The sequence below is a fragment of the Ranitomeya variabilis genome, chromosome 4 (genome assembly GCF_051348905.1).
Source record: "Ranitomeya variabilis isolate aRanVar5 chromosome 4, aRanVar5.hap1, whole genome shotgun sequence".
NCBI lineage: Eukaryota > Metazoa > Chordata > Amphibia > Anura > Dendrobatidae > Ranitomeya > Ranitomeya variabilis.
The window spans coordinates 541,265,695-541,287,010 of record NC_135235.1 but is presented as its reverse complement, the minus strand read 5'-3'; the positions used below and the strand labels follow the sequence as shown (position 1 = coordinate 541,287,010).

The 21,316-nt window shown below is 42.8% G+C and overlaps 1 protein-coding gene across 2 annotated transcripts in view; it reads left to right on the top strand.

Moving 5' to 3' along the window:
- Positions 1–4,679, top strand: part of TMEM98 (transmembrane protein 98) — a 78,266-nt gene extending 73,587 nt beyond the window's left edge. For both annotated transcript variants that reach the window (XM_077252488.1, XM_077252487.1), the window contains exons 6-7: positions 18–77; positions 4,398–4,679. In XM_077252488.1, coding sequence (XP_077108603.1) covers positions 18–77; positions 4,398–4,605 — 268 coding nt within the window. In that variant the 3' untranslated portion in view covers positions 4,606–4,679. The remainder of the gene's footprint in view (positions 1–17; positions 78–4,397) is intronic.
- Positions 4,680–21,316: the final 16,637 nt, after the last annotated feature.

Below are 21,316 nucleotides of genomic sequence, written 5' to 3'. Positions count from 1 at the left end.
TTTTTTTCTATATTTAGGGTTGATGATGTGGTTCGTTCTATGTATCCTCCTTTGGACCCGAAACTACTTGATGCAAGGTATGCGTGTTCTGGTGTTTAAAGGGCTAGTCACTTATCTATTAACAGTGCCACATGTCCTAGGTTGTATGTAGTTTTGTACCTCTGTCCGATTCACTTCAATAAAGCGTCGTTTAGGAGAAAAAACGCATCCTGCAAAGTTGTCTGCAGGATGCGTTTTTTCCCCATAGACTTACATTAGCGATGCATTGCGACGTATGGCCACACGTTGCATCCGTCGTGCGACAGATGTGTCATGTTTTGGCGGACTGTCAGCACAAAAAAAGTTGCATGTAACGTTTTTTGTGCGCCGTGTCCGCCATTTCAGACCGCGCATGCGCGGCTGGAACTCCGCCCCCTCCTCCCCGGACATTACAATGGGGCAGCGGATGCATTGAAAAACTGCATCCGCTGCCCACGTTGTGCTACATTAACACACTGTCCGTCGGTATGTCGGGCCGACGGTTTGTGACGGCCCCTACCGACGGACTAGTGTGAAAGAAGCCTTAGTTGCAATTGCCTGTGGACAAGAAGTGTTACACTGTTTCTGTTAGAAAAAAGAAGCTGTGTTTGTCTTTAACCTTGTACAACCAATTTAAAGTAGAGTTTATCATATGAAAAATATGCCACACTGGAAACAAATGGAAGCTCCAACATTGGCACCATTTTTGGTTGCCGCAATCCCCCCCCAAAATGCAATCAAAAATTATCAAAACGTTGTTTGTACCCCAAAATGGAATTGATAAAATGCAGGTTTACACACAAAAAAGAGCGTTCACACAGATCTATCGATGGAAGAACAAATGTTATGGGTCTCAGAAAGTGGCAACACAAACCAATTAATTTTTTTTTTTTTACAAAGTTCTGAATTATTTTGGTGTCATTGTAATCGTATAAGCTGAAAAATCATGTTGCCAGGTAATTTGTACTGCCTTTGCAAAAATGAAACCCAAAAAACAATGACAGAATTGTGTGTTTTCATTATTTTACCTCACCTCATTTTTTTTCTTATTTTCCATCACTACGGGAAAATGAATGTTGTCTTTCAAATTTACAACTTGTCTTGCAAAACATACTCTCATACAGTTATGTCGACAGAAAAATGTAAGTTATAGTAAAAAATCTGTTGCAGGGGTTAATGTTAAAATAAAAATCTTTGAGTAGTTCCCTTTTGAGGGTGCGTAAGGATAAGTTCCCAAAATGAGTTTTTGATGCTGCAGATTTTCATTGCACAAAAAAGCAGTGTCTTACAGTTCCAGCAAAGTAGATGGGATTTATAGAAATATCATGCCCTGGTTTTTTTAACACTGTGTAAACTGACCTGTGGTCCTTGCTTCAAATCCACATGTTAATTTCTCTTGGAGTGACGCTGAGAGTTATGCACAGATTTTCTCCATAGACTTGTATTAGACGCAGAAAATCCGTAGATAAAAAAAACAAATATGCATTTTTAGAATCATAGAATGTTAAACTTGGAAGGGACCTCAAGGGTCATCGTGTCCAAACCCCTGCTGAATCCAGGATTCGCTAAACCATCTCAGACAGATGTCTGTCCAGCCTCTGTTTGAAGACTTCCATTGAAGAACTCACTACCTCCTGTGGCAGCCTGTTCCACTCATTGATCACCCTCACTGTCAAGATTTATTGTAATATCTAATCTGTATCTTCTTCCTTTCAGTTTCATCCCATTGCTTCTCGTACTTCCATGTGCAAATGAGAATAAAGATGATCCTTCTACACTGTAACATCCCTTCAGATATTTGTAGACAGCTATTAAATCTCCTCTTAGCCTCCTTTTCTGCAAGCTAAACATACCCAGACCCTTTAACCGTTCCTCATAGGACATAGCTTGCAGTCTGCTCACCATCCTGGTAGCTCTTCTTTGAACTTGCTCCAATTTTTCAATGTCTTTGTTAAAATCTGGTGACCAGAACAGGACATAGTATTCCAGAGGAGGTATGACCAAGTAGGAGTAGAGGGGCATAATTACTTTACGTGATCTAGGCTCTCTGCTTCTCTTAATACACCCCAGAATTGTGTTTGCCTTTTTTGCTGCTGCATTGCACTGTTGACTCCTGTGCAGTCTGTGATCTATTAATATACCCAAGTCTTTTTTCCACATGCTGTTGCTTAGCTCAATTCCTCCCATTCTGTAGATGTAATTTTCATTTTCTTGCCCAGATGCAGAATCTTGCATTTCTACCTGTTAAATGCCACTCTATTTGTTGCCGCCCATTGTTCAAGCTTATCTAAATCCTTCTCAATCTAATCTGTGTTCTCTAGTGTTAGCTATCCCTCCTAGATTTGTATCATCGGCAATTTTGGTTAGCTTACCTTTAGCTCCCTTATCTAGATCATTTATAAAAATGCTGAACAACACTGGTGCCAGAACTGAGCCTTGTGGTACCCCACTTGAAACACTCTTCCAATTAGATGTGCAATCAATAAATACCACTCTTTGAGTACGATCAGTGAGCCAGTTATGAATCCACCTAAATGTAGCCTTGTCAATCCCATACTTGGTCTTTTTTTCCATAAGGATAATGGGAAATAGTTTGTCAAATGCTTTGCTGAAGTCAAGATACAGTATATTATATCTACCCTATTTCCCTCATTTACCCAGTCAGTGATTCCATCATAGAAGCAAATTAGTTTTGGCTGGCACGACTTGTTTGCAACAAACCCATGCTGGCTCTGGTTAATTACTGTATTATTATCCAAGTATTAACATACATGAGTTTAACAACTTGTTTGAAGATCTTTCCTGGTATAGAAATAAGGCTCACTGACCTGTAATTTCCTGGCTCCATCTTCTTTCCTTTTTAGAAGGTAGGGACAATATTTGCCCTTTTCTAATCTTCAGGGACCTCCTGTTCTCCAGGAATTTTCAAAGATTCTGACTAGTGGTTCTGCAATTTACTCTGCTATTTTCAGTACTCTACGACGTAATTCATCTGGACCAGGAAATTTAAATTATTTAAATTAGCTAAGTGTTCCCTCACCACCTCTGTTTATAGATAGTGTGAATTCTTTTATTCTTTCGAATAACCGCTGTGCTGTGCTTTACTGCCGGCGCTGACACATTCAGTGCAGGGAAGCTCTCGGCAGCAGCGCGCCATCAGAATGTGAGTATGTAGTGTTTTTTTTTTTTACTTTTACAATGGTAACCAGGGTAAATATCGGGTTACTAAGCGTGGCCCTGCACTTAGTAACCCGATGTTTACCCTGGTTACCCGGGTGCTGCAGGGGGACTTCGGCATCGTTGAAGACAGTTTCAACGATGCCGAAGTCGTTCCCCTGATCGTTGGTCGCTGGAGAGAGCTGTCTGTGTGACAGCTCCCCAGCGACCACACAACGACTTACCAACGATCACGGCCAGGTTGTATCGCTGGTCGTGATAGTTGGTAAGTCGTTTCGTCTAACGGTACCTTAAGTCCTCGCTGGTCTTCCTCCTCTTGTAATCCAAAATTCAAGGATAGCATGATCATTGCCTCCTAAATTCCTGTCATCTTTACTTCTTGAATCATTTCCCAGTTGATAAGAAATCCAAAATGACAGATCCATGGCGAAAATGCACTAAAATCCACACAACTGTTTTAAATAAAGTTTTGTCAAAGCCAAAAACCAGGCAGTATAAAAAACAAAGCAGCTTTATTTTGAACGTGATATGCCAACAAGAGACAAAAACTGCAGCATCAAAAATGTGATAGAGACGCATATAAAAGAAACTTGCTGAACAACACAATAAAAAAAACACAAGTACCCTAATTTACTTATTAGGTGCATAAATACTACAGAAATTCTTCGAAAACTCACTAAATTCTCATCATGGGAAAATAGTTACCTGTCTATACACCGGTCCAGACACAGCAATACCATTAGTGGCATAAGTTAACTATTAGTTATGGCTGCTTTTCTGTTTTCTTCAGGGTGCTTTCACATTGCATTTAGTTACACATTCTTGGGTTTCGTCGGAGCTTGCATTCGAACCCCCCCCCCCCGCAAAACGGGATTTGGACATATGTGCCGATGGGGCCATAGACTACAATGGTGCCGGTATAGCGAAAGTGCGCTCTGCTGACACCATTACAGTCTATGGCCCAGTCAGCGCAAACGTTCAAATCCCATTTTGTGTTCGGACGCAAGCCCTGACGGGACTCACGAACGTGTAACTAACCACAAATTGAAAGCACCCTAAAGGTGGAGCCTTCCTCTGTGTATCAACTTCATTTTTTTCTTATATCATAAATCACCAATTATGGCCACAGTTTTGATATCTTTTTCATAAACCCTTAAGATACTGGAAAATATCTATATTATTATTATTTTTTTAATTTTCAGAACTACGGCTCTTCTGCTATCGGTGAGCCATCTTGTTTTGGTAACAAAAAATGCCTGTCACCTGACGGTTGGTATGGATTGGATCGATCAGTCTCTTTCAGCAGCTGAAGAACATATGCAGGTTCTCAGAGAAGCTGCAATGGCCACTGAACCTGAACGTGTGATCACAGGAGCAGAAAACTTTCTGCAAGAACAGTCTACGATCTAGAAGCCTGGACAGCCGCTGGTGATTGAGCAACCCCACAGATGTTTGCCTTTAGTAGCTTGAATTTTCTAGACCTGTCTCTGCGGTGGCCTTTTTTGAAAAACATAGCTGAAACAGCTCTGGTCTAACTTGGGGAAGGGGAGATGTAAGGTTATTCATATTACTTCTATGTACTAGAAGACACAGCAATCCATTTAAAGGGAATCTGTCAGCAGGTTTTTGCTATGTAATCTGAGGATATCATGAGGTAAAGGCTGAGACCCTGATTTCCGAATGTGTCACTTACTGTGTGATGTTGTTTCCTTACAATTAATGTTTTAATCAGATCACTGTATATTCTAGCTCCCTTGAGCCAAGTTGTCTGACCATGCCCCCTCCTGATAAGCAGCTCACTGTCAATAGACAATGTACTTAGAAAGCTGAGGTGTGGAGGTGTTAGCTTTCTCAGCTCTACTATACGCTACATCTAAAAACTGATTGTCACAACTGCTGCGCCCAGTAAATTAAGCGATACATCGCTAGATTCAGGGTCTCTTTCCCTACATTATGCTGCTCTCTGATGAGGTAGCAAAAACCTGTTGCCAGATGCCCTTCAAAGCAATACCAACACATTGGCAGGGCCTAAGAGTGCAAGCCGTAACTCATGGATTCTCTCTCTGGTCTTCTTTAACTCTTGATTTCAGTCTTTCCACAATGAAACATTCCATATGTTGAATGGATACTAGAAAGAGTTAACAGTGTGGGGGTCCGTTTAGGGTCGGTTAATGTAAACATCAGACCATGAATGATCAGATGATTCTCAGTCTGTTATACTGCAAAATTCTAATGAAACGAGTGTTCCTAGGAAAATTGGTATACAATAATCTTCCAGTGTGAATGCATCTTAATACTTTTACTAGCACCGTGGGATTGTGAGCTGCTGAGATCATAAAAGACATGCTGGGTAGCAACTACCATCATACACTACTGCAGATTTAGTGTTCGTCACTGTAAAACGGTATTCAAATTTAGCACAGGACACAAAAGATAAGAGAACCATGCACACGCATGTATGCACCAAGCACACGCATGTATGTACCAAGCACACGCATGTACAGTATGTACCAAGCACACGGATGTATGTACCAAGCACACGCATGTATGTACCAAGCACATGCATGCACAGTATGTACCAATATAATGAAACAATGAAGGTATTAACTTGCAACATCACGTAAGTACGGTTAATGAAAACTAACTTTGTTGCACATATGCCGGACTATATCATAGGCCAAGTCGTAAACAACTACTACAAAGGGGATGTGGAAACCACAAAAAAACGACCAAAACTGGATGCATAAATTACAAGAGTGATCTTTATTCAAAATGCAAAAAACACATTAAAATCATGACAACAAACGGACAATGACCAGACAAGAATGTTATGCGGTAGGAAATTGGTGTAAAGTACCGCAAAAAAGCTGCTACTGTGTAACCAAACATGCAGACTAGGAACAACTGGCTCCAAAATATCTCAGATATATGTGTAGGGGATAAAATATCCAAGTAAGAGTGCTTACTGGAGGGATAAAGTGCATTGAATGGCATGTGGACCTAACCTGAAATCAATATGCTAGAACCTATGATTGAACCATATATATACCACACTGGGTTAAAATAATGGACCTCTGCATACGACTTAAAGAAATGCTATCAGTGCCTCCCTAAAGAATACACTATGCATACATCAATGCTATGTAGGACTCCACTGCATAATACCCCCAGAGGCCAGCGCGGCCATACAAATGTCTAAACACCCATATCACGGTGCAATAAGCAACCACTGTCCCGTTGTCAATTACCTCATGAGGGGAGCACTCAAGTGTGGCCAGGTCATGATGTATGCATAGTGTATTCTTTAGGGAGGCACTGATAGCATTTCTTTAAGTCGTATGCAGAGGTCCATTATTTTAACCCAGTGTGGTATATACAGGTCCTTCTCAAAAAATTAGCATATAGTGTTAAATTTCATTATTTACCATAATGTAATGATTACAATTAAACTTTCATATACTATAGATTCATTATCCACCAACTGAAATTTGTCAGGTCTTTTATTGTTTTAATACTGATGATTTTGGCATACAACTCCTGATAACCCAAAAAACCTGTCTCAATAAATTAGCATATCAAGAAAAGGTTCTCTAAATGACCTATTACCCTAATCTTCTGAATCAACTAATTAACTCTAAACACATGCAAAAGATACCTGAGGCTTTTAAAAACTCCCTGCCTGGTTCATTACTCAAAACCCCCATCATGGGTAAGACTAGCGACCTGACAGATGTCAAGAAGGCCATCACTGACACCCTCAAGCAAGAGGGTAAGACCCAGAAAGAAATTTCTCAACAAATAGGCTGTTCCCAGAGTGCTGTATCAAGGCACCTCAATGGTAAGTCTGTTGGAAGGAAACAATGTGGCAGAAAACGCTGTACAACGAGAAGAGGTGACCGGAACCTGAGGAAGCAGTGGACTGAGTCTGATGTGGAAACATCCAGAGCCACCGTGCACAGGCGTGTGCAGGAAATGGGCTACAGGTGCCGCATTCCCCAGGTAAAGCCACTTTTGAACCATAAACAGCGGCAGAAGCACCTGACCTGGGCTACAGAGAAGCAGCACTGGACTGTTGCTAAGTGGTCCCAAGTACTTTTTTCTGATGAAAGTAAATTTTGCATGTCATTCGGAAATCAAGGTGCCAGAGTCTGGAGGAAGACTGGGGAGAAGGAAATGCCAAAATGCCTGAAGTCCAGTGTCAAGTACCCACAGTCAGTGATGGTGTGGGGTGCCATGTCAGCTGCTGGTGTTGGTCCACTGTGTTTCATCAAGGGCAGGGTCAATGCAGCTAGCTATCAGGAGATTTTGGAGCACTTCATGCTTCCATCGGCTGAAATGCTTTATGGAGATGAAGATTTCATTTTTCAGCACGACCTGGCACCTGCTCACAGTGCCAAAACCACTGGTAAATGGTTTACTGACCATGGTATTACTGTGCTCTCCTGACCTGAACCCCATAGAGAATCTGTGGGATATTGTGAAGAGAAAGTTGAGAGACGCAAGACCCAACACTCTGGATGAGCTTAAGGCCGCTATTGAAGCATCCTGGGCCTCCATAACATCTCAGCAGTGTCACAGGCTGATTGCCTCCATGCCACGCCGCATTGAAGCAGTCATTTCTGCCAAAGGATTCCCGACCAAGCATTGAGTGCATAACTGAACATTATTATTTGATGGTTTTTTTGTTTGGTATTAAAAAACACTTTTATTTGATTGGTCGGGTGAAATATGCTAATTTATTGAGACAGGTTTTTTGGGTTATCAGGAGTTGTATGCCAAAATCATCAGTATTAAAACAATAAAAGACCTGACAAATTTCAGTTGGTGGATAATGAATCTATAGTATATGAAAGTTTAATTGTAATCATTACATTATGGTAAATAATGAAATTTAACACTATATGCTAATTTTTTGAGAAGGACCTGTATATGGTTCAATCATAGGCTCTAGCATATTGATTTCAGGTTAGGTCCACATGCCATTCAATGCACTTTATCCCTCCAGTAAGCACTCTTACTTGGATATTTTATCCCCTACACATATATCTGAGATATTTTGGAGCCAGTTGTCCCTAGTCTGCATGTTTGGTTACACAGTAGCAGCTTTTTTGCGGTACTTTACACTAATTTCCTACCGCATAACATTCTTGTCTGGTCATTGTCCGTTTGTTGTCATGATTTTAATGTGTTTTTTGCATTTTGAATAAAGATCACTCTTGTAATTTATGCATACAGTATGTACCAAGCACACGCATGCACAGTATGTACCAAGCACACGCATGCACAGTATGTACCAAGAACACGCATGCACAGTATGTACCAAGCACACGCATGTACAGTATGTACCAAGCACACGCATGCATAGTATGTACCAAGCACACGCATGTATGTACCAAGCACATGCATGCACAGTATGTACCAAGCACACGCATGTACAGTATGTACCAAGAACACACATGTATGTACCAAGCACACGTATGTACAAAGCACACGCATGTGCAGTATGTACCAAGCACACGCATGTATGTACCAAGCACACGCATGCACAGTATGTACCAAGAACACACATGCAGAGTATGTACCAAGCACACGCATGTACAGTATGTACCAAGAACACGAATGTATGTACCAAGCACATGCATGTACAGTATGTACCAAGAACACACATGTATGTACCAAGCACATCACAAGCCAAGTCAATGTCTCAACTCCTCATGTTAGTTTTAATGGGAATCTCCAAAGTTGTTGCTGACCTAGTCTCTTGCCAGACATTATTGACTGTACAGAATCCTGGTCATGTCTCCCATTATGATTGTTAGATTTCTGTTGGGAGATTCGAATCAGCAGAAAATGGCTTTTCACACCACGCACATGTGCTCCCATGGCCTTGCAGTTCAGCCTGCAGACTACTTCAGAAGCCGACTCCCTGACTCTGACACAGGCTTGCAATCTGAGCCTGCATCTTTGCCCGCAGATGATGGCTGATTTAATCGGCCATCATCTGTCTCTAGCATCCGTTGAAACCATTATGGCGCTCTGAAAATGGCGTCACAAGCTAATTTTTTTTTTCACCAAAAAAACTGTTGTATAGTTGGTATCTTTGTAATTATACTGACATGAAGAATCCTATTTTGACCATAAAATGAACAGTGTAAATAACACCCTCCCTCCAAAGAAAAAAATAAATTGCGGAATAAGTTTTTTTTTTGCTATTTTGCCACACTTGAGGCTTTTCAATACATCACAAGATAAAACCCTTTAGGTTATGAATCTAAGAGTTCATCATTATCAATGTTACAACCTTTACAAATTATTCTTCATGCAACACATTAATACATCTGGTGGACGACAAATGCTGTTTTGTTTTTTTTTAGACGATTTCTACTACACTAATCTGTTCTGAGGATCTCATTGTAAATTTGCTCTTTTCTGTAGACTTAAGGAGGAGCTAAACCTTTGATGAGAAGACTAAAAAATTTAGAGCATGCCCAGCTCAAGAGGCAGGAGTGCACACAGCGCAGAGTACAGATCCAATAGAAAGCATACGCTGCTCTGTGCATGCACTCACTCAGAAGCTGCGCACCTGCCAAGCAGAGGCGGGGTGGGAGGGGTTTGTGTGTCCGTGGGGGTCCCGGGACCCAAATCCCTTCCTGCTTATAATTATAAAGATAATTAAAGGTGGAAAAAAAACAGTGCAAAGGGTTTGATACTTTAAAAGGGTTGCTCTACAATAAAAAAGCAGGGTCAGCTTATGACCAAGAGCTATATATAGTAGGGCAGCATATCCACGCTGCAATACCAATTATAGCCTACGAACAAGAGTGGTGCCATTTCTGGAGTAACACCTTTTCTATTTTTCTAGGAGTTGTAGACAACCCTTTTAAAAGGGAATCCATCAGCAGGTTTTTGCTATGTAATCTGATAGCACCATGAGGAAGGGACAGAGAACCTGATTAGTGATGAGCGAATATACTCGTTACTCGAGATTTCTCGAGCATGCTCGGGGGTCCTCCGAGTATTTTTTTAGTGCTCGGAGTTTTAGTTTTTAGCGCCGCAGCTGAATGATTTACATTTGTTAGCCAGCATAAGTACATGTGGGGGTTGCCTGGTTGCTAGGGAATCCCCACATGTACTTATGCTGGCTAAGAGATGTAAATCATTCAGCTGCGGCAATAAAAACTAAATCTCCAAGCACTAAAAAATACTCAGAGGACCCCCGAGCATGCTCGAGAAATCTCGAGTAACGAGTATATTCGCTCATCACTAAACCTGATTCTAGTGATGTATCACTTAGTTTACTGGGTGCAGCAGTTATGATAGTCAGTTTTCTTTGCTGCAATCTAGCAGAGTTCAGTTGTTGATCTGTGAGTAACCCCACTGATGGGCAGATTTCTGTGTATGAAACAGCGAGCTGCTAATCAGTGCTGGGATGTGGTTGGACTAGGAGGCACAAGGCCAGCTGTCCTGTAGTGATGATCTCATAATTGAAACTGCAAAACACAGCCCAGTGAGTGACACATTGCTGTAATCGGCCTCTGCGTCTACATTATGGTGCTCTCAGGTAACATAGCAAAAACCTGCGGACAGATTCCCTTTAGCAGGAATTACTTATACCGTTGCTGGTGTCACTTCATGATGGGAAAGTCTGAATCACCATGTAGTTGCTGTCATGGCTTGTAAATATGTTGCTGGAATAACCTCTCGTTCCCTGCCACCATACTACCGAAGGTAAAAAAAAATCTGAAAAACAGAACATGTATAGAATCTACTTTTTGTATCTGTATATATCAAATCTGCACTTTTCCTCTCCCTGGTATAGCACCTTCTCGTTAGTTTACATTTGCTATATGTAGACATTGTCTCCACTGTATATTGTGCTGCATTGTAAGTTATATATTTCTGTAATAAACCTCTAATACTAGGTGAGCCTTCTTATTACACACTGATTTTGCACATACAGTGGCTTGCAAAAGTATTCACCCCCTGGCTTTTTATCTATTTTGTTAGATTATAACCTGTGTTTAAATATTTTTGTAGCTCAATTTGTGTGTGATGCATCACCACTAAATAGTCTAACTTGGTGAAGTGAGAAAAATCTACACAAATTAAATTTTTGGGATCAAATAACTAAAAATTGGCATGTGCATATGTTTTCACTCCTTTTGCTATGAAACCACTAAAAATTTCCAGTGCAATCAATTCCCTTCTTAAGTCACGTTTAACCCCTTCATGACCTTGGGATTTTTCGTTTTTCCGTTTTCGTTTTTCGCTCCCCTCCTTCACAGAGCCATAACTTTTTTATTTTTCCGTCAATTTGGCCATGTGAGGGCTTATTTTTTGCGGGACGAGTTGTACTTTTGAACGACATCATTGGTTTTACCATGTCGTGTACTAGAAAACGGGAAAAAAATTCCAAGTGCAGTGAAATTGCAAAAAAAGTGCAATCCCACACTTGTTTTTTGCTTGCCTATTTTGCTAGGTTCACTAAATGCTAAAACTGACCTGCCATTATGATTCTCCAGGTCAGTACGAGTTAATAGACACCTAACATGTCTAGGTTATGTTTTACCTAAGTGGTGAAAAAAAATTCCAAACTTTGCAAAAAAAAAAAAAAAAAAAAAAAAATTGCGCCATTTTCCGATACTCGTAGCGTCTCCATTTTTCGTGATCTGGGGTCAGGTGAGGGCTTATTTTTTGCGTGCCGAGCTGGCGTTTTTAATTATAGCATTTTGGTGCAGATACGTTCTTTTGATCGCCCGTTATTACATTTTAATGCAATGTCGCGGCGACCAAAAAAACGTATTTCTGGCGTTTCTATTTTTTTTCTCATTACGCCATTTAGCGATCAGGTTAATGCTTTTTTTTATTGATAGATCGGGCGATTCTGAACGCGGCGATACCAAATATGTGTAGGTTTGATTTTTTTTTTATTGATTTATTTTGATTGGGGCGAAAGGGGGGTGATTTAAACTTTTATGTTTTTTTTATTTTTTTCACATTTTTAAAAACTTTTTTTTTTCACTTTTGCCATGCTTCTATAGCCTCCATAGGAGGCTAGAAGCAGGCACAGCCCGATCGGCTCTGCTACATAACAGCGATCATCAGATCGCTGTTATGTAGGAGAATTGCAGGTGTGCTGTGAGCGCCGACCACAGGGGGGCGCTCACAGCCACCGGCGATCAGTAACCATAGAGGTCTCCAGGACCTCTATGGTTACCATTCAGAAGCATCGCCGACCCCCGATCATGTGACGGGGGTCGGCGATGACGTCATATCCGGCCGCCCGGCCGGATGCGGTAGTTAAATGCCGCTGTCTGCGATTGACAGCGGCATTTAACTAGTTAATAGGTGCGGGCAGATCGCGATTCTGCCCGCGCCTATTGCGGGCACATGTCAGCTGTTCAAAACAGCTGACATGTCCCGGCTTTGATGCGGGCTCACCGCGGAGCCCTGCATCAAAGCAGGGGAGCTGACCTCGGACGGTATAGTACGTCCGAGGTCAGTAAGGGGTTAATGAAAGGAAGCCCCACATCCCCTTGTGCAATGTAAGTGTCACCTGGTCTGTCACTATATACACAGCTTTACTGAAATGCCACAGACACTTCTTTTGTAACCTTGGCCAGATCTATGCCTTGCCACAATTCTGTCTCTGAGCTCCTTGGCCAATTCCTTTGACCTCATGATTCTCATTTGGTCTGACATGCACTGTGAGCTGTGAGGTCTTATATAGACCGGTGTGTGCCTTTCCAAATCAAGTCCTCTCAGTTTAATTAAACACAGCTGGACTCCAATGAAGGAGTAGAACCATCTCAAGGAGGATCACAAGGAAATGGACAGTATGTGTCTTAAATATGAGTGTCTGAGCAAAGGGTCTGAATACTGATGGACATGTGATATTTCAGTTTTTCATTTTTATAAAATTTGCAAAAATTCTACATTTCTGGGTTTTTTTCAGTCAAGATGGGGTGCAGAGTGTACATTAATGAGAAAAAAATGAACTTTTTGGAATTTACCAAATGGCTGCAATGAAACAAATAGTGAAAAATTTAAAGGGGTCTGAATACTTTCCGTACCCACTGTACATATACGGAACCGCTATTTTAGCTCTGTGATCCGGTCAAGATGGCTGTTATCATCCCAGCAGTCTGTACAGCTCCCCTGCATCAACGATCGCTGTAATTCGCTGCTCAATTCTGACAAGCCAATCTTAGCAATGTGCCAATAAAGTTGAAGAAACGTGTGACATGTGATTGGTGCCCTGTGACACAGCACCAATCACAGCATTTACACAAGCCCAACACAATACACATGAAAGCACCACTTACACACACATCCCCAGTGTTTTGAAAAATAAAATAAAAATGGCCCATACGCTTTCCTTGCCTCCGACACGGATTCAGCCAGTGAGGAAGATCCCACATTCCTCCTTCTCCTCATCTAGTGAGGAAGGATCCTCAGCCGAGCACCCTAAGACCCTGGCAACCCTTGCATCAATCGATCCCATCCCGACTGTGCTGCATATAGGCATAGTCAGGAAACCAGAGCTTCCTCAATACTGGAGTACTGATATACTCTGTTGTACACCGGTATTCTGTATGGCCGTAACAAGGACATGATTTGAAGCGATCCAAAAATTTTCGTATTCTAGTGATAATGTGCAGTGTCCTCCCAAAGGCAATCCTAACTTTGATAGTCTACATAAAATTTGGTCAGTGGGGTGAGTGGGAGGGAAAGTTGTTTGGGAATTGCTGCACCCACTGCTATTTTAAGGGTGATAACTAGAAATGGGCGGACCCCTGAAAGTTCGGGTCCAGCCGAACAGTAACCCGACCGGATTCACTTGGGGGCCTCTGAATAGCAGTAAAATCATTACCACCAGTTAGTTAGACAGCCATGGTTCAGACGCTATCAAATGACAGCGTGAGCCCACAGCTGCAATAGGAGTTAAAAAGTTTACCTCCGGTCACTGGCGTCGGCTGATGGGACTACTATTTCCAACAGCCTACGCCTGCCGACGATAATAGCAGTGAGAGCAGAATGGGATGATGGAAATACTCATTAGCTGGCGCCTGCGCTATAAATAATTAAAAGAAAAACGGCATAGGTTCCCCTGTATTTTTGATAGGCAAAACTGACAGCTGGGGGCTGCAACCCTCAGCAGCTGTCAGTTACCAAGGCTAGTTATCAAGAAGGGGTCCCCAGACTGTTTTTTAAAATTATTTATATAAAAAATAAACAAAAAAAAATGGCATGGGTCCGCCCGATTTTTAACAACCAGCCAAGTTAAAGAAAACATCTGGGGGCAGGTATTCTCAGGCTAGTAAGAGGCCATGGATATTGGCCCCTTCCAGCCTAAAAACAGCAGCCCCCAGAAAAGGCGCATCTATTAGATGCACCAATTCTGTCGCTTTGCCCACCTCTTCCCACTTGCTCTGTAGCGTTGGCAAGTGGGGTTAATATTTGTGGGGTTGATGTCATCTTTGTATTATCAGGTGACATCAAGCCCATGGCATAGTAATGGAGAGGCGTCTAAAGTTGTATTGTAAATAAACACACAGCCAGAATAGTCTTATTTGAAATAAAAAAAAATAAAAATAAAGTTATACTCCCCTAACGCAAATTCCAGTAAAGCCATCATCTCCTGTAAAAAGCATAAAATAAAAAACAACCATATCCCTCACCTGTACGTCGTTCTGTCCCATGCCGTAATCCATATCTGGGGGATAAACAATTTTCAACCTGGACAGTGCCAAGATGCAACCGTCCAGGCTGAGAACCACTGAGGAATGAGCTGCTGTGAGTGCTACCTTAGTTACTAGCGGTGATGCCATCGAGGTTACCGCTGGTCACTGAAGCTGCGTTCGCAGCCGGGCCAATGAACTGATGTGACCTCGGTGAGACTTTTGCTTGCAGTTAGTCCGGGGTCACAATTGTGTGTGCAATGCGGGAAACTCCCGCGAGTCTCTTGCATCAATATCCAGCACTGCTGCCAGCACTCGGGGCCGGGGCGTGCGGCTGCATAGAAATACATGCAGCTGAACGCTCCAGTCCCAAGTGTCGGTGGCAGTTTCTCGCATTGCACACACAATTGTAACCCCAGCCTTAGAAAAAGCCTCAGTGCAGTGGTGAGTTCTCTGGAAGAAATTTACCATTGTGAACTCACCACTGCACTGTGAGATTTTTTCTCATTGTGCTAGCGGTGATCACTAGGGTTGAGCGAAACGGGTCATGCATTTTCATAAGTCGCCGGACTTTTGGCAAAGTCGGCGTCTCATGAAACCCGACCCGATCCCTGTGCGGGGTCGGCCATGCGGTACGCGATCTTGGCGCTAAAGTCGCGTTTCGTATGACGCGTTTAGCGCCATTTTTTCAGCCAATGAATGAGCGTGGGCAGAGTGATGACATAGGTCTTAGGGGAGTGAACGCCTATCATCATGTTATCGTTTGTGCGCAGTAGGGATTTGGAATGTGCAATAGGAAATTTTCTTTTCTTTTCAATGTTCTTTTTATTGAAAAGTAATGCAAATAGTCAAAAATAATGACATTAGTAGAATAACAGTTAAAAAGTATAACAATAAACCTTGGGTTCATCGTGAATCCTCTAGAATATCTGCGGACATTCAGACGGCGACCTCAATCCAGTCATCAAACCCTCTCCAATGGCTATTCATGATAAGGTAATTTCATGTGCAATAGGAAGAAAGAGAGAGAGAGAGAGAGAGAGAAAAAAAAATTCCTTCATTGGGTTTCGGCCGAAACCCGACTTTTCACGGTGGTCGGCCGATTTCACTCGACTCGACTTTTAAGACAGTCGGGTTTCACAAAACCCGACTCGACCCTAAAAAACTAAAGGTCGCTCAACCCTAGTGATCACTGCCGTTCAGGAGCCTGCTCACTGCAGCTCATTCTTCCCCATTTCTCAGCATGAACGGCCGCATGATGCTACCGATCTTGCTGAAGAGCATGTCACACAAATGGATTACATCGTGGGACACTATGTATTCCAGCCATCCCACGCAGTCTCAGTGACCGCCGGTAACCTCAACTACGTCAGCAATGGTCACTGATGCTGCGCTCGTAGCAGCTCATTATTCAGTGGTTTTCAGCTTGGACGGTGGCATCTAGGAACCGTCCAGGTTGAAAACTTTATTCCCATACATAAATTATAGTGTGGGACAGAACGACGGACAGGAGGGGGATATGGTTTTCTTTTTTATTACAGGAGCCCTTGGCTTCAATGGAATGGGCATTAGGAAAGAATAACTGTTTGTTATTTTAAAATAAATGTTTAGTTAAAATAAAACTTTATTCTGGCTGTGTGTTTATTTACAATACAACTACAGGATTAGTAATGGAGAGGCGTCTAATAGACGCCTCTCCATTACTAAGCCGGGGGCTTGGTATCACCAGACAATAAAAAGGTGACATCAACCCCACAACTATGAACCCCACTTGCCACCGCTACAGGGCAATAGGGAAAAGCACCAGAATTGGTGCATCTAAGGCTTGTTTTACACTTGCCGTGGTTTTGCGGCCCACAATAATTGCACGACGCGCCGTATTTACGGCCGTGAAAAAATATCGAGGCTGCTCGATATTTTTCACGGCTTACAGATACGGCCCCCATTGTCAATCAATGGGGCTGCAAAAACAACGGAAGGTTGTTTCTGCGGTGCGCCGTCACTTCCGATTTTGCGGAACGCCATTTTTTTTCCAAATACTTTTGCTATAGTATTGTGAAGCTGGAAAACAGCGATCCACAAGTGTTTTGCGGTCCGATATTGCAGACCAATACGGCCCACAAAAAAGGCCCGTAATAACGGGCCGCAAAAACCCGGTAAGTGTAAGGGTATGTGCACAAGTTGCGGATTGGCAGCTGCGGATTCGCAGCAGTTTTCCATGAGTTTACAGTATTATGTAAACCTATGGAAAACAAAATCCGCAGTGCACATGCTGCGGGAAAAAAACGCGCGGAAACTTAGCGTTTATTCCGCATGTCAATTCTTTGTGCGGGTGGAATCTGCACAAAATCCGCGGTAATTCCGCAGTGCGGTTTACCTGCGGATTTTCCAAAATCAGTCTGGAAAAATCCGCTGAGTAATCCCAAGCGTGTGCACATATGCACACGCTGCGGATTTTTCCGGACTGATTTTGGTATATCCGCAGGTAAACCTTACTGCGGATTTCCTACGGAATTACCGCAATTTTTAAACCGATGCGGGATCCGCACAAAGAATTGACATGCTGTGGAATAAACGCTACGTTTCCGAGCGTTTTTTTTCTGCAGCATGTGCACTGCGGATTTTGTTTTCGATAGGTTAACATGGTACTGTAAACTCATGGAAAATTTCTGCGAATCCGGAGCGGCCAATCCGCTGCGGATACGAAGCAAAATCCACAACGTGTGCACATACCATAATAGATGCACTTTTTCTGGGCAGCTGCTATTTTTAGGCTGAGAGGGGGTCAATATCCATGGCCTCATACCAGCACCCAGTTGTCTGCTTTAGCTTGGCTGGTTGTCAAAAATGGTGGTAAGGGGAAACACTTTTTTTTAATTTAAATAATTAAAATAAATAACTTTAAATAATGCTCCCATCAACCGCAGCCTGCTCTCATATTTAACGGCAGCAGGTGTAGGCTGATGGGATTAATAGTCCCATCAGCTGTCACTTATCAGTTGAATATAACAAATCATTCTCCCCTGCTCGCCGGCAGATCAGAGAATGATGCGAGCAGTCTTCAGTATCTGGCGATGGGGAACAGTGATGACTGTACTGCTGCTTCCAAGGCGCCGATACATTTGGTACTGATGCGGCACATAATTGCTACAAGTGTGCTGCAAGTATTGCACTCACGGACATCCCCGGTATTGGAAATATCAGAATGTGTGAAACCAGCTTAACACGTTCATGGTCTGTGCCCGAACAGTAGGTGTTCAGTACGGACCCCAAACTTTACTGCTGGGGTTCGCGAATCTCTAGTTATCACTTCTACATTGATAACTTACACCAGTATCTTCGCTCTTCAAGATACTGTCAGAGGTACAGTTGCATGCGGCACAGTGCAAATAAATCAGAGGCCTCCCTAAGCCGCTAATTGGGCAACTGCTGAGAATGGGCAAAAGCAGAGCCCAATGCAGCGACATGCTTATAGTCAAGTATAAGGACAAAAGGGATGTCCTTATCTTAACCACCATGCACCGTGACAACACCTCCCTGAGGTACCAAAAGTCCCAAAGTCAGATGGCATCTTGGATTACAAGAAGTACATGGGTGGTGTAGATCTCTCAGATCAGGTCCTCAAACCATACAGTGCCATGCGAAAAACTAAAGTATGGTACAAAAAAAATTGGCCGTGCATATTGTACAGATGGCATTGTACAATGCCTTGGTGCTGTTTCGATCTGAAAGCAGTAGGAGTCCTTTCCTTCAGTTTCAGGAGGTGGTCATCAAGGCCCTAATGTTTGGCACTCAGGACGGTAAGGGTCCATATTGTCTCATGTCAACATTTTCCAGCAGAGGTTCCCCAAACAGCAAAGGGAAGAACACAAAAACGGTGCACAGTATGCTCCAAGAGGAGAATCTGAAAAGACACAATTTACCATTGCGAAACCTGGCCTTTACATTAAGGATTACTTCAAAGAGTACCACACGTCCACATTTGTTTTTACCCTGTTCACACAACACAATTTTATAATCTGATGTACTCTGCAGTTTCCAAAATGGGGTCACTTGGGGATTTCTACTGTTTAGGCACATTGAGGGCTCTGCCAACACGACATGGCACCCGCAGACCATTCTATCAAAGTCTGAATTCCAAAACTTCACTCGTTTCCTTCCGAGCCCTGACGTTCACCCAAACAGTGATTTTCCTCCACATATGGGGTATCAACGTACTCAGGAGAAATTGCAAAACTTTTGGGGTCCCTTTCGTCCTGTTCCCCATGTGAAAATCATAAAAATGAACTTTTAGCCCCATTTTTTTTTTTTTTTTTTAAATTTTCGCAGCTCTAAGTTATAAACTTCTTTGAAGCACCTAGGGGTTCAAAGTGCTCCTCCCACATCTAGATAAGTTCATTGACTGGTCTAGTTTCCAAAATGGTGTCACATGTGAGGGGTGTTTTCAGCTGTTTAGACACATCAGAGGCTCTCCACACGCGATATGGCGTCCATTGTCAATTTCAGACAACTTTGAGTTCAAAAAGTCAAACTGTGCTCCTTCCTTTCCATGCACCAAAACAGTGGATTTCCCCCCACCTATGGGGCATTAGCATACTCAGGAGAAATTGCACAACTTTTGGGGTCCATTTTCTCCTGTTACTCTTGTAAATAAAAAAAGTTGAGGCCAAAAATATAATTTTTGTGACTAAAGTTAAATGTTCATTTTTTCCTTCCACGTTGACTCAATTCCTGTGAAGCATGTTTTCATGAACTACTTAAATGAGGTTTTAACCCCTTCCCGGCATGTGACGGTATAGTACGTCACATGTCGGGACCCCCGCTTTGATGTGCGCTCCGGCGGTGAGCGCACATCAAAGTCGCGACATGTCAGCTGTTTTTTACAGCTGACATGTGCGTGCAATAGCGGCGGGTGAAATCGCGATCACCCGCCGCTATTAACTAGTTAAATGCCGCTGTCAAACGCAGACAGCGGCATTTAACTACCGCATCCGGCCGTGCGGCCGGATATGAGCGCATCGCCGACCCCCGTCACATGATCGGGGGTCGGCGATGTGTCAGGAAGGTAACCATAGAGGTCCTTGAGACCTCTATGGTTACTGATTGCCGGTGGCTGTGAGCGCCACCCTGTGGTCGGCGCTCACAGCACACCTGCAAATCTGCTGTGTAGCAGCGATCTTATGATCTTATGATCACTGCTGCATAGCAGAGCCGATCGGGCTGTGCCTGCTTCTAGCCTCCCATGGAGGCTATAGAAGCATGGCAAAAGTAAAAAAAAAAAGTTTTTAAAAATGTGAAAAAAATAAAAAAAATATAAAAGTTTAAATCACCCCCCTTTCGCCCCAATCAAAATAAATCAATAAAAAAAAACCCAACCTACACATATTTGGTATCGCCGCGTTCAGAATCGCCCGATCAATAAAAAAAAAGCATTAACCTGATCGCTAAATGGCGTAATGAGAAAAAAATTCGAAACGCCAGATTTACGTTTTTTTGGTCGCCACGACATTGCATTAAAATGCAATAACGGGCGATCAAAAGAACGTATCTACACCAAAATGCTATCATTAAAAACGCCAGCTCGGCACGCAAAAAATAAGCCCTCACCTGACCCCAGATCACGAAAAATGGAGACGCTACGAGTATCGGAAAATGGCGCAATTTTGTTTTGTTTTTTGCAAAGTTTGGAATTTTTTTTCACCACTTAGGTGAAAGTCTTAGTTACTCACCGGTTAACGGTGTTTTTCGGAGTCCATGACAGCACTACGGAGAGAGGGGATCCGCCCTTCAGGAACAGGAAACCTACAGATACATAAGGGCGGCACCTCTCCCACGCATCAGTTGGTTTACAGAGCACAAGAGGACCACCAAGGTTAATAGCATACATAATAAACAATGATACAAATAACTAACTATTCACTACCCGTGAATTATATAAATAAAGGAAGAGGTGTACACCCAGAACTTAAGAAGACGGGAGGGTATGTACAGGTGCTGTCATGGACTCCGAAAAACACCGTTAACCGGTGAGTAACTAAGACTTTATCGGTCGTCCATGACAGCACTACGGAGAGAATTACAGAGAGTAACTAACTAGGGAGGGACTACAGCTTGCAGCACCCTTACACCAAACGAAAGGTCAGAAGAGGCACCCAAGTTCAATCTATAATGGTTATAGAATGTGTGTGGAGAAGACCAAGTAGCAGCCTTACAAATTTGGTCGATCGACACCTCCAATCTTTCTGCCCACGAAGCCGCCATAGCTCTAGTGGAATGCGCTTTTAGACCTTCAGGCGCCGGCTTGCCCTTTGAGATGTATGCCAGCGAGATAGCCTCCCTGATCCATCTAGCTAAAGTAGATTTTGATGCCCTGTGACCCTTCCTACTACCCTGATAGGACACGAATAGGGCGTTATCTATCTTCCAGGGATCAGTTACTG